A 13,426-nucleotide genomic window follows, 5' to 3' on the forward strand; every position below is an offset into this window, starting at 1 on the left:
GAAGATGAGGAGACTATTCCTGGCGCAGGAACAGTTGAGGGATGTCGATTAATTACGAGGTGCTGGTGGTGCAGAAGAGGGACGAGGATGATGGGACTTTGGGGTGGACAAGTTTCAAGGATGGAACTTGAACCTTTGGCGGTGGTGCCAAGACCGGGAAACCGCGCTGATTTCCACTGAGACTGGGAGTTGGAGGTCCTCGAGATTTCAACACGACACGACGGCGGCCACTCACCAAAAGTAATTGCAGAATATTCTTGTCTCGATCACAAACCTCATAAAAATATCTAAGCTTGGGCCTCTTTCCAGGGGCAGGGGCTTTTATCCAGCTTTATCAGTCCATACTCTGAAATTACTGCCAGAGGACACAACTCAACATTTTCTGGCTTCTCCGTGTGTCATCTACATCTTGCCAGCTGCCAGTGTCAGTCCACTGTCAACTCAGTCATGGGTATTTATTCTCAAAATATCACAAAAAATTTCCAGAGTAAGGACATGAAAATCTCTTCATCTTCCTCACGCTTTACGCGTCTCAAATATCATATCTTATCTCAATCGTGCGATATTTCCTGCCTTCCTTTTCTGCAATGCCATCAGCGTTGACCACACGGAACCCAAGTTTTCGATAAAGCGCGAGGGCTGAATCATTGCCATGCCTGACACTTGCTGTGCAGAAAGGTGGTGCCTGTCCAGCTTTGGTCTCATGCTTTCTAACCGTGTCTATCACTTGCCGGACCATTCGTTTTCCCAATCCGATACCGCGTGCCTGTGTGTCGATATACAGAGCATTCATCAGGTATTCTGGGGATTTGTTTTCTGCATCAGGAACGATGATGACAACGAATCCAACCCATTCACCTGCCAAAAGAACCGATTTCGAATCAGGGCCATCAGACTCAGAAGTATTCTTGACAAGGATATGATGGATTGCTTGGGAGTCCTGGAGTCTATTCCACCAGAAATCATCTGGTTGATTGACCTCGCTGTCATAAATCGAAACCCACTTATCAGGATCGGCCTTTAGACTCTGGAGTCGGAGATTTTTCAGCCTGCGCGAGAACTCCTGGAACGTGGTATCCGCCTGGTCGAGCTTAGGGAGAGTGTGGATCGAATACGCCATTGGAATGACCCGCGTGTGAGGAGAACTGAAGTTGAAAATTTCTATGGTGAGATTTCAGAACAGCTCGATGCTTGAGATCGTACTCTGCATTTGCCCTTCAACGGCTGGTTTTATTCCCCCTTCAGAACAGTCAATTGATTGTTGGTGACTCACATACGAATACGAGACAGAATACAGGTTGCATCGGCAAATATGTGCCCACCACAGTAGAAAGAAACGTCTCCTGTTGCTAGGTCAGCAATGGATTAATCTTGGGGCCGGTTCGGTACTGGACGTCTGTGATATGTTCGTATCACAATACACAACGAAGTATTTCAGGTTCAAAAAGATTCGTTGTCAGGCAAAAGCAGTCGCTTGAACACAAGCCAACTGCACTTGCCGCTTTTTGCCTCTCCAGCTGCGCGCTAAACCAATTCTGGTACAGATCGGGGAACAGCCATCTGAAGCTCACATCCCGAGTCGAAGGAAAACTTTCAATGCCGCTTTAAACACCTTCTGGGCGGGGATTTGATATCTGCCAGGATCGCAAAGGGCACTGATGCTGGCGGTCATGAGACCATCCACAGAAGACTGACGACACTTGGAGCATATTGGATTCGCAGCCGATGGGATTGATCCTCCACGTTGAAGACTTCTGCGGCATCTGCAGCAGCCTCTGGCGCCATGTGCTCTCTTCTCACTGCATTCCGAAACTATTAGTGAATTCTTCTTTTTCTGAAATAAGACATGTCTCACCGATTGTGATTGCAATTGCGTGTCAGAATATCAAGTACCGCGCGAGCAATCAGCGCAGACTTGATGCCGACATGCGCCAAAACTGCAGGTCCCAACAGTGTTTGTTTCCCCTTGGCATTGACAACACTTCCAGCGACCATTGAGCTTTTCAAATGGACAACCCTGTTTTGTGCATGGTGAGAACATCTGGTTCGATACGTATGTTGGTGTGTTGGGGCACAATTTCTTCCCGTTTTTTCCGCAATGCTGTCGTGTATTTGTATGGTGACCGGGAAGATGACAGCGATGGATCTTTCTCTGTCGGACACACATTGTGAGTAGCCTTATTGCGGATTTCTAAAAGACAATGAGGCTGTTGATCTTCAATTTGTCCAGTGGCGCAGATATCGTGGAGGTTTGTTGTGACTACATGCCGAGTACCTTTATAGGGTGTCTGGATCCTTGTTTGGCTCATTGGAGTGAAGTATCGTTGTGAAATGCTGGTGTGAAGTGCTGACGTGAAATATCGAGGTAAATATCGAGCTGAAATATCGAGCTGAAATATCGAGGTGAAAGACTACATTTGGTTATAGGTGAAGCAGAGGTTCCTACCGTCCTTCGGGCTAGGATATGGCTTGAACTGACCGGAGTATGTAGCGATGCGAAAATCGAGGTCAGTGAACATCAATACTCTTCCACATTGTTGTACTCAGATTGAGAGATGGCGACCACGATTTTCTAGGTATGTAGAAAATTGGTGCCAGGAAGTTGTGCTGCATAGCATGTACACTATACCTAGGCACTACTGGCGTTGTACTCCGTTTCTGCTCTGTTGCACGCCCAGCGAAATGAGCATCTACCATGAGGGCATGAGTAGTGGGTCTCCCATGCTATTGTACTGTAACATGGCCCACGGTAGGTCTCGCAAAAGGATGGTCTACCGCCAGCTGAGTCTACAGGTCGAGATCTTGCGTTTTGCCAACGAGCTGATCACTTCATAAGATCAAAGGCTAGCTCTCGTTGGATGAAAAGCGTTCGGCTCCAAAGCCACTCACCTGCGTTACAGACCAGGGATGTTGTCGCAACAACTTCGCCGTATCGCTTTGCCGGCACATGACAGCGTTGACCTCAGTTTTCGGTTACGTGAAGCGAAGAGATAAGGTTGTGATCTGCTGAACAGCATATCTTATCTCATGGCAGGCTGAGGTCATGGTGATGGTTGATGCACAGCAGCCAATCAGAAATCGATATGGGAATGGCGAGGCAGTCGGCAGTGGCCGCTTATGGTTAGCGGTTGTCTAGATCCGGAAAAGTGCATCTCTTGGCAGTCTTTCCTGACCTTGTTGTGCAAAATATCTGTTTTCCAACGCAGTGTTAAGTCGATTTCTCTCTCCTGGACCACGGTGCAGATTTTCCAAATCGCTCAAGATGGAACTTCCAGCTGTTGATCCCGACAAGTTTGTTATGCGCGAGGTGAGTGGATTAGGATCAGATCGATGTCAAATCGTCCTCATGTACGACCAACACCGATTCGTTCTTGACGTGGCAAAGCAAGATGACAAAGAAGATGGGGATGTTTTATCAGATTATTTCTATCGAAGTGAGACGGCCGAGAGTGATGGCGATGAAGATTTGCTTGATCGATGCGTGGAAGATCTGGTAGACCTTGTGATCTCGGAATGCAAATATACACTGTACTCCTTTGTCGACTCAGTCAAGAAGCCGAACGGCGAGCACCCTTCTCTTGAGGACCACCTGTACCCGAAAACTTCGTATCTGCAACTAAAAATCCTGGATGGACAACTGAAAGCGGTCGAGATGAACGATCCTTCCGAGTTCGCTGGCCAGTACTTGCCTACGCCGTTGTCAGCCGAATTTACACCTCAGGCCATGACTTCTCTCACTCCATCAGTTGATATAGCGTTCATTCAGAACCTATACGCGAATAAAGTTCTCAAAGTCTCCGAAGACGGCAAGGTGCGTGTCTTCAAATCAGCAAACGAGGCCAACGAATACCAGCTTGAACGAGAAATACTTGTCCTGCAGCAAATATCTGAGAAGTGGAAGCTAGATCAACCCATCCAGCCTCGGGTTCCTCGCTTTCTTGGTCTCGTAACATCTAGAGGTCGAATTATGGGAATGTTGGAGGAGTTTATCGATGGCACGGAACTTGCGCAAATAGGAGCAGACAAAGCCTCCCCTGCCCAATGCCAAAAGTGGAAGCTTCAGATTGAGCAATCTGTCTCCCAACTACACGAGAACGGGATTGTGTGGGGAGATGTGAAGATGGCAAACATCATGATCGACAAGGCGGACGATGCCTGGCTCATTGATTTCGGAGGCAGCTGGACTGATGGCTGGATCGACAAAGATCTAAAGGAGACCATAGAAGGCGACTTGCAGGGCTTGTCAAAGGTAGTGGCAATTCTGAATGGCGACCTGACAGATCCAACGTATCATCGCAAGGCAACAACTGTTGAAGAGGATGCCAAGGTACAACAAAATGAAGCCATCAATGAGTTTTCTTGCTCGACTATTGAAGGGGATACAATCATACAACAAAGCGCAGTCATCCATAAGAGCGCTTACTTGGTGGGAGGCAACGGAGCAGAAGTGGAACAGAACGTTGAACAAATCTCAGAATAGTGTTTGGCTGCTCAAACGGATCCTCGCAATAGGCTTAATTGGAATGCGACGTTGACGATCAATGAAAGGCAAGTGATCCCACAAGCAGAGCATGGAACACGAACTCGGGTTGTCGTCTCGACTCTGAAGTGCAAGCTTGTAGATTACTTGGGTTAGAAAGTGCAAAGCGAAAACAAAGCAAGTCTTCACTTGCCTCAACAAATTCGTTCATTGTCCGCGGATTGGCTGTTCTTTGTTGATCTTGATATTCTATTATTCTAGATAAACCCGGTGCGACTTCTCCCAACGAGGCGCTAGATGCTGCCCTTTTTCATCGATGGTATAGGATATGGTCTGAAAAAATACTAAATGGAAGTTCAACAATTCTGCCCACATATTCTGTGCCAGTACCGATACGGTGCGGATTCGCTTCCTTGCGATACTTCCCACCCATACTGTGATGAAAACGCAACAAGGGAATGCGACTGACATCCAGGATTAGTCGTTGCTGTTCTTGTCGAAGTGCGCCTCCTCTACCTCATAGAAGGCCCAAATATACTGGCCAGACTGTGACGAAACTCGGGGTCTTGAATGACTCAACGACACAGCGCACAATTTTTGGTTCCACTGTCCCTTGTACTCCAGGCTTCAGAACTGGGAGGGAGCAGGCCGTAGGCATCGTTTTGATTGTTTTCTGCTGGTGAAGTGCTCTTCAACAATTGCGGACGGATTTTGAGCACGCTAGCTTCGGGTTCTCGCTGAAATTCTTCTCGAACTCATGTTCTCCCAATTGCAGGTGTGTCAACTCCTCACGGAAAAACCCAGAGAAGATGTTTGTTACTCTCAGCTCGAGTCAAGATGAGAAGATGATTGAGAGAGCTCCGAGGCAGGCGACTCCCATCAGGCGTATCGATATAGCGCGAGATACCCTAGCGCTTCCTGTTGGCGTCGGCGTGGAGGATGAGGTCCGCTGTGTGCTAGTCGTGGCTGGCGCTCCGCTCCCAGTACTCGTCGTTGTCGTTGCAAATGCTTCAATGAAAATGTTAGTGTGCCAGAGTACTACTTCAGGTTTCCGCAAGGCTTACCTGGTACCGGAAGCGTAGTTGCGGATCCTGTTGCAGTCCTCAACAGCGCCATACTGCTGGTCCCCCTCCCGCAACCCACTAGTGGCGTGAAATCTGTGACATCGAGATTCTCAAATATCTTATGGGTGATGCAATTGAGATCACTAATTCAAACAAGAGTCAATCTACACCCATAGAGATCGATATAGGTTAACATACCAAACGACTGAGTCTCCATCAATGCCAAAAGCCGTCTTTCCAGAACATCTAGTATATACATCGTCAAACCCACAACCAGCATATCCCGATGCAATTGTCAGCGGGTTGTTGACACAAGACAGCCAATCTGCAGAGTGTCAATAGTACTCGGTTGAAAAAGCGACAAGTGAACGGGCAGTGTTGATCGTACAATAATCTCCATCTGTCCCATTCTGTCCCAATCCTATCGAATATTGATCTTGTGGAATTGCCGTGGAAACAACAGTGTAATAACTTGTAGTTGCCCGCGCCATCAAGGCCCCATGCTTGTTCGCTTCTGGAGAAGTTGGACTGGCTGATGGGGCTGAGCTCCCATTTGAGAGTTCGGCCAATAGCGCGACGGTAGTAAAGCTTGCGAGAGACAGCATCGTTAAAATCACTTCAAAAAGTTGCTATATGGCCTGGATGAATATAAAATATGGATGCAGTCAAGATGAGAGAGCAAAAATTGGATGCTCAAATTGTTTAGAGCAAATCAACCCAGCATATATCACTTACGGGTCTGAAAAACGCACTTCCAACTGAGAATAGTTCATTCGTTGAAATGAGCCCATTCTTCACACACAGACAGTCTGGCGGCTTCCGATCGCTTGATTTCTGGGAATATCGACAACAAAGCCGAAGTGGCTTGGCTGGGCCATCTTGGGTGTACTCTGGAAATGATCGTCTCGTATTTAAGCGGCTCTGGGGGCGTCGATAGAGCCTTGTCATGCCTTGGCAACCCCTTTATTTCTTCGTGAGGCTTTTTGCCATTTGGACTGGATATGGAGCCTTGACCGAGACTCAGCTCTTCAAGCCTGGGAACTTGGGAAGTCGCGTTTGAAACGATGCATGCTTTGACTGGTTGGGATTCAAACACCCGACTCGTCAAGTTTGTACATAGGTACGATGTATCCTGGTCAGTAACCTTGTAATGTAGCCGGAGAAAATTCGTTTGATATCCCAGCCTTGCATTTGGCAGTGAGGCGATTTCTGCCATCTTTCTCTGGCCTCCTTTCAGCTCTGGTTGTTTGTTGCAGCTTAACAGTGGTTCGGTAACAGCATGTTATGCGCTAAATGCAAGGCGTTTGCTGAGTTCTGTTCTTGAACTTTTGTGCACGTGAACTCCTTCTTAATCCCACCTTTTTGTCGGCCACGTCTTGCATCTTCGACGCGTCTTATGAACGACGTTTTCGGTGAGTACGGTAATAACAATGTCCGTGGCCTGGCAGTGGAGGTGACAGAAGATGAATCGCCCGGTGGCGAGAACGGTTTGTAGATCATAACTATTTTATAAACAATCCTAAACTTCCGACAGGTTCGGATGGCGGATCCATCCCAACAGCCTCTGGGCCACTCCCGGCTAATAATACGGACCCGATAAACCATGGCAAACGATACACACTCGTCCAGAAAGTGCAAATACTAACATTACTTTCGATTGGCACTCCCCCTCAAAAGATCAACGAGTGGCTCGGCGTGCCAGTAATTCAATGTCAGCGCTTGATGAAGAAGGCGAGGAACACGGGCTACCGACCGGAAGAGGACAAAATGATCCTTCAATCGTATGTCGAGGACGGCATCAAAACAGGGAGGCCAAAGAAGATCATCAGCATGGAAACTGAAGCTGCAATTCTAGCAAGTGCCAATGAGAAGTCGATTAGAGTTCTCGCTCGGGAGCATGGGGTATCTGCTGCTACTGTTCTCAGGATTTTCCCGAACAACGACGTTCAACTAGAGCATTGGAATAGCAGGTCGGGATCAAGATGGAAGAAATAGACATCGGGCCAGAGCCGAGTGGGACAGGGACTCATCGTCATGCAGCAAAAATCACATGGAAGGCAATGGATTCGTCGACGCTAGAGCAACGACAAGCCACACAGCCTGCAAGGAAGTGTCCTCATCGCGGCTTGATCGCTTAGCAAGCGTTTCTGGGTGGTTGGCAACAAAGACGTCGATATCTTGATTTTGCAGAATGAGTCTGGAGAAATAACCTGGTTGGTCTATGTAGCAGGCACGCCAGAAACTACGAATATCGCGTCCAAGGATGCACCGAGTAATTTTGAAACGTTTGTCTCTTCTTGTCGCCTGAAGCTGAGTTTCAGTGAGTCACGGTGGTTGTTGACTCACGAATAATGGGTTTCTGGCAAGGCTCTGAGCCATGGTCGAGAAATTTAAAGCGGCATGATGACAAACTTGTTCGAAAAGTCTTGGCACCCCTCACCGAACAATTTATTCCCACACTTCCGTCTCCAACTCACTGTGACTTTCCCTCTCTACAACCGTTAAGCGCTATATCCTCACCATAAGAATCTCATCAATTCTTCTGGAAGACTGTCCATCATCATGTCGAAAATCACAGTCGGTACGTCGAAATCCCCACTTACCCTGTCCTGCTTGAGGGTGAATTGATGGAACTGGGGGACTGACTTTTTGTTTCGCCACCTTCTAGCCGGAGTGCGCACCAACGTGCAACAACTACTTGACTACTCTTTGAACGAGAAGAAGCGAAACTTCCTCGAGACCGTCGAACTCCAAATCGGCCTCAAGAACTATGATCCTCAGCGTGACAAGCGTTTCTCTGGTACCATCAAGCTGCCAACCGTTCCTCGCCCGGGCATGGCCATCTGGTACGTCTCGATTCACCGCAATCTCCAACTTTAATGGCAGAAAGATACACTATCATGAATGCTTTGCCAAACTAGTTCTGGGGAATAACACATGCAGAAAGAGAAGAGACTGACATTCTCCGCCTCCAGTGTCCTCGGTGACCAGCACGATATCGACCGAGCCAAGCACCACGGCGTTGACGCCATGTCAGCCGATGACTTGAAGAAACTCAACAAGAACAAGAAGCTGATCAAGAAGCTTGCCCGCAAGTACGACGCCTTCGTGTCCTCCGAAACCCTGATCAAGCAAATCCCCCGTCTCTTGGGCCCGGGTCTTTCCAAAGCCGGCAAATTCCCCACCCCTATCTCGCACAACGAAGACCTCGCACAGAAGATCACCGAAGTCAAGTCCACCATCAAGTTCCAGCTGAAGAAGGTGCTCTGCTTGGGTGTCGCGGTCGGAAACGTCGGCATGACTGAGGACGAGCTCATCAGCAACATCATGTTGTCCATCAACTACCTCGTGTCGTTGTTGAAGAAGGGATGGCAGAACGTCGGCAGCTTGACCGTCAAGGCTAGCATGAGCCCTCCTAAGAGATTGTATTAAGTTATGGATCTCGTTGGGAGTGGGTTGTGTCTGGCTCTCGTTGTCATCTGCTGTGATATCTGGTCATGGTCCACCCACCAAAAGTTAGGGTTGAATAATCATAGACAATGATGGTTATCTCCGCCTCTTAAGTACCTATCATCGATCTAGTAGATAGAAAAGCCCAATGATGAGAATAACGCAAGCTCATTACCTCCACATGTTTACTTCACGAAAGGAACGAAGGAAATGTCCGAGCTTGCATGATTATGTTGTATAAATTCGTATTTTGTACAAGGACACAGGAGCGGTCCACAAACTGCCAAGTCTCACTGCATCCCCTCCATCAAATCCGTCTTATCAAGGATCATGCTGCGCGCACCACACTCATCCCTGAGTGTCTGCCAGTCCTCACCAACCTCTTCACCCCACCTTCCTTTATTCTCGAAGCCCCAGGCGAGGGCCAGACGGTCGAAGGCTTTCCGCTCGTCCTCTCTCAACCACCTCTGGTTCAAATGCGTACCCGGTCGCCACACCACCCGCTCCATCTGGTCGTTACTGGTCGTGATGGCGACAAAGCCGATCGTGGATAACGTTCCGATGTACGCCATCGCCGCCGCAATTGACGTGTACTTGGCCATCTCATAGTCCATCGTATTCTGCGTCTTGGCGACCCATGATGCGCCGGCATATGCGACGGCAGGGAGGGCAGCTACGCCCAGTAATGGGATGGCGGCACGACTCAGCACCCGCTGCGCGAGGTAGGCCGGCGTTGCGACCGTCGTGTCGATGATGGCCAATGCCAGGGGAAGATTTTTCTTTACGATCGCGGCTTGCAGTGCGAGATATGCCATGGCTTCCGGTACTGCATACTTGGGTAGCCTTGACCACGGATTAGAGTATGTAACTGGTGATGAATCCCTAACCGGGATTTTTTTGTGCGCGTAAAGGTTGAATATTTCAGGCAGATACTCCGGTTTCCCCAGTAGACATTGTACCCGTGTGTAGATGGTGAGGATATCTGGGCCGATGAAGACCTTCGGGTCTCGAGCCAGTTTCCACGTCAATTCAGCGAGTGTGTCGGCTGCACTGGCGCGAAACGGTGCCGACATCTCCTTCTCGGCGATATATATTGGTTCATTTGATCTGCCTTCGGCGAGGTCGCGAAGAACCGAGTCGGCCAGGTTCTCGCCCTGTCTGCTCTCCACTTCATTTGGGCCTTTGTTGATTCCAAAGACAATTACATTGGCGAGTTGGTACACGAGGTCGAGGAGAATGATTAGGTTTTCTTGAGAGGGTACTGCGTCTGTCGAAATGATTTTCGAGATGTCTTGCTTTAGCGACACAAGAACTGCGGCTGGGTTCAGCGTTATGACTTTCGAGGAGATTTCATCTGCGGCTGCTATTTCGGCCGCGGCCGCGGCGTCCTCTGCTTCGTCGGTTTCTTCTGCTGGTTCGTGCGAAGGCTGTCTACCTGATGTTGGTGAGGCGTGTGTGGCTTTAGCAGCAGATAGTGAAGCGCATCGAGATTGTGTTAGGGAGGAGATTGTTGAACGATACGGTCGGGCGGTCAACTTGCGACTCGAAAAGCTTGCGTCAAGAGCACTAAATGATCGTTGATTGACCTTTGTGGCCAGTGACTTTTTACATGAGTGGCATACAAAGCCTACTCGTCTAGGTAGTATAGTTGCCATACTTGCGTGGTTTGGACCATACAATTGACAAGCGTCAACTCCGGAAGGTATGCACTTAGCTGTGCCAGAACATCGATGTAAGGTAGACGCGAAGTTCTGCCGATGATCACGTGGCTACACCCCCTTCTCCGACGTAGCTCATCCAGCAAATCTGGCGGAGATCTACTCCGGCTTTTGCGTCGGTATCGAGTACGAGATGCTCCTTAAATGTATCAGATGAAGCGACATAACATACTATCAACCATCAAGTATCAGAATACGAGACAGAGCTCAACGAGAGGTAAAAATAACAAGTGTCGAGATGTCTCCTTTACCACCACCGACTTCGATTAACTCGAGCGGCTTTGCGACTGCTCTTGAGCTTTATCCGTCTCTCGTTGAGAATGTCTACAAGTCTAAACTAAAAGATGTCAAGAAGCTCAACGAAGCTCTTGAGAGGGACAAGTGGCGTTTCGAAGAGTTACCTCTTTCAATCCCCATCCTGAATGGAGGGAAGGAGAGCAAGGCTGGGAAGTCACAAAAACGAGTGAGCTTGTCAAAGGCAATTGTGGAGAGATTGGTTCAGTGGAAAATGTAAGCTCCTCGTGCACGGCGATAGTCTCTTCAACCACTATTCCAGACTCAAGACTTTGTCTTCACTCGATGTTCCATCGTTTGCGGCAGAACACGCTTCTCAATTTCGGATTTAACAAGCTAAATTACTGGTAGCACACATGGCCACTCACGTCCCTTTCTTCCAGCAATGATTCGCAAGAACGACGCTGCAGCCGTCGAGGAGCAGACTGCTCTGGCGTATGAGAAGTTAGGAGGCTCGCCTTCAACTTCAGCACCGTCGACCGCCACTCTAATTGCGGCTCTAGATTCAGCTTGCAAGCTTACTGGCATTGGCCCAGCTACGGGCACTTTAATATTGGCCGTCTATGATCCCAAGTACATTCCGTTCTTTCAAGATGAGATGTTCTTGTGGTTCTTTCCTGACCATAAAGACGCGAAGCTGAAGTACACCCAGAAAGAGTATTTGCAGCTTTATGATGCTGTGGCTCCTGTGTTGAAGAAGTTAGGGGTCAAAGCTGTTGACCTGGAGAAGGTAGCATATGTTCTTGGGCACAAAGAATTGCTTGAACCCACAGATCTCTCCAAGCTCGAAGAAGCACTTGGGGGGAATAGTGACAATGCTACCAAGAAGCCTGCTGTCAAGAAGGCTGAGAGCAGCCCCAAGTCAGACGCTGCTCCATCTAAACCAGCAAAGGGTACGAAAAGAGGTGCAGAGACGTCACAGCATTCTGAAGAGTCAACTTCGAAGCGGCAGACACGGCGGAACAGAAGCTAGAGTGGGTGTTGGTTTCAATGGTAAATGGTCCTATATTAATACGAGATTATCCCATGCCGCTTTCGAGGCATTTGCGCCAGCAGTGGCATATTTTTCCAGACACTCCAGCAGCCACAACACGATAGACAACGCGATATGGGTATCAACACACTTTACAAGACGAATCCCATTCCAGCAAGAGCCACAGCTATCAAGCCACCAGCTATCTCGAGCCCAGCGGCACCGTTGCCCGAAGTGCTACTGGTGGATGTGGCAGAAGCAGACGAGCCGGTCTCAGAGGCAAAGCCACTGTGAATGGAGGTGTCACTGGCTGATCCAGTGGTAGTGGTCGCACTGGCTCCGCTAGTTGTGGCGGGAGCTGTTCCCAGGGTGGTGGTTGAACCGTACACTGAAGCGGCAATACAGTTCTGTTCACGCTGTTGCTGGACGATACCGACACCGGGGTCAGCTGGGCAGTTGTTGTAGCAAGTCAACATATTTTGATATTGGGTGCAGAGGCAGGCATAGTCCGTGACGCCGCATGAATTGACCTGGCCTTGGATGATGGGGATACATGCGTCAAGGATGCTGATCTGCGGTTAGCCATTGAACTCCTGTCATTCAATAGTGAGTCTCACTTTTGAGCAGCGCAGGTAGAGCTGGTCGTTGTAGCAGGAGCCGAGCTGGTGGCCGTTTGAGCAGCTGCGATGGTGGCAATGGATGCCAGGATGAAAGTGGTCAGCTGCATTTTGGTTGGGTTGGTCGGAGTTAAGCTGTTGATAAGCAAGAATGTAAACGAGTGACGTGAATGGAATAAACGAGAGACTTGAGGAAGAGAATGCAAGCAGGTTACTCCAATGTATTCTCTCAATCCGTGGAACAAGTCGACCCAGCAGACGGAGTCCGGAGGATAAATAATAAATAGAGCTTCACCTTGGGGACCCTTGTCGAGGAACCCGCAGACTTAGCAAGGGTGTTCATGCTCGTGATCAAGACCCTCGTGTTCCAAGGGGGTCAAGCTTGTTCTCGATCTCCACATTGAGAACAGACAACACTCCCTCAACCAGTCGGAAAGATATGACAAGTCCGGAGGCTGTGGGGAGAGACCCAGCATTTCACAGAAATCTCCTGGGCATACCCATCTAGTTCATTCGCTAACGCTGGGCATTGGCTGCCACTCAACTGAGACAAAGCGTGAGCCCGGATGAGGGTTGACGTCCTAAGGCTACACAATGAACAACTCGACCTAGATGAGGAAACAACGTGCTGGACCGAGACATCAGTCCAATTTCTTAGCCCAAGACGTATTGGAAAACGGATTGATGTCAACACGGTTTCTCAAGAAACTTGAGGCTCGGGAATCGGGAGGTCAGAAGAATTCAAGAAAGGGTTCGACGGTGGAGTGCATATTGGTTAACGTGTCGATCCGACGCGAGATTTGAGTATGACGCTAAGCCTATTATTCTCT

General features: G+C 48.9%; 6 protein-coding genes across 6 annotated transcripts; 3 read left to right on the top strand and 3 right to left on the bottom strand.

Moving 5' to 3' along the window:
• Positions 1–532: 532 nt before the first annotated feature.
• LTR84_001930 (uncharacterized protein) lies at positions 533–1,120 on the bottom strand (the record flags this gene model as incomplete). Its single annotated transcript, XM_064845548.1, has 1 exon — positions 533–1,120. The coding sequence occupies one exon, from the start codon at positions 1,118–1,120 to the stop codon at positions 533–535; it is 588 nt and encodes a 195-aa protein (XP_064707093.1).
• A 2,142-nt stretch (positions 1,121–3,262) lies between these two features.
• Positions 3,263–4,480, top strand: LTR84_001931 (uncharacterized protein; the record flags this gene model as incomplete). Its single annotated transcript, XM_064845549.1, has 1 exon — positions 3,263–4,480. One exon carries the CDS (start codon positions 3,263–3,265, stop codon positions 4,478–4,480), a length of 1,218 nt encoding a protein of 405 aa, XP_064707094.1.
• Positions 4,481–8,106: 3,626 nt separating this feature from the next.
• Positions 8,107–8,976, top strand: CRP74 (60S ribosomal protein L10a; the record flags this gene model as incomplete). Its single annotated transcript, XM_064845550.1, has 3 exons — positions 8,107–8,125; positions 8,213–8,390; positions 8,520–8,976. The coding sequence occupies 3 exons, from the start codon at positions 8,107–8,109 to the stop codon at positions 8,974–8,976; spliced, it is 654 nt and encodes a 217-aa protein (XP_064707095.1).
• A 308-nt stretch (positions 8,977–9,284) lies between these two features.
• Positions 9,285–10,649, bottom strand: LTR84_001933 (uncharacterized protein; the record flags this gene model as incomplete). The annotated part of the gene is made up of 1 exon (XM_064845551.1): positions 9,285–10,649. The coding sequence occupies one exon, from the start codon at positions 10,647–10,649 to the stop codon at positions 9,285–9,287; it is 1,365 nt and encodes a 454-aa protein (XP_064707096.1).
• Positions 10,650–10,950: 301 nt separating this feature from the next.
• Positions 10,951–11,979, top strand: LTR84_001934 (uncharacterized protein; the record flags this gene model as incomplete). The annotated part of the gene is made up of 2 exons (XM_064845552.1): positions 10,951–11,222; positions 11,358–11,979. 2 exons carry the CDS (start codon positions 10,951–10,953, stop codon positions 11,977–11,979), a joined length of 894 nt encoding a protein of 297 aa, XP_064707097.1.
• Positions 11,980–12,131: 152 nt separating this feature from the next.
• On the bottom strand, positions 12,132–12,706 carry LTR84_001935 (uncharacterized protein; the record flags this gene model as incomplete). Its single annotated transcript, XM_064845553.1, has 3 exons — positions 12,132–12,427; positions 12,533–12,546; positions 12,597–12,706. 3 exons carry the CDS (start codon positions 12,704–12,706, stop codon positions 12,132–12,134), a joined length of 420 nt encoding a protein of 139 aa, XP_064707098.1.
• Positions 12,707–13,426: the final 720 nt, after the last annotated feature.

The sequence above is a fragment of the Exophiala bonariae genome, assembly GCF_035927105.1.
Source record: "Exophiala bonariae strain CCFEE 5792 chromosome Unknown scaffold_11, whole genome shotgun sequence".
NCBI classification, from domain to species: domain Eukaryota; kingdom Fungi; phylum Ascomycota; class Eurotiomycetes; order Chaetothyriales; family Herpotrichiellaceae; genus Exophiala; species Exophiala bonariae.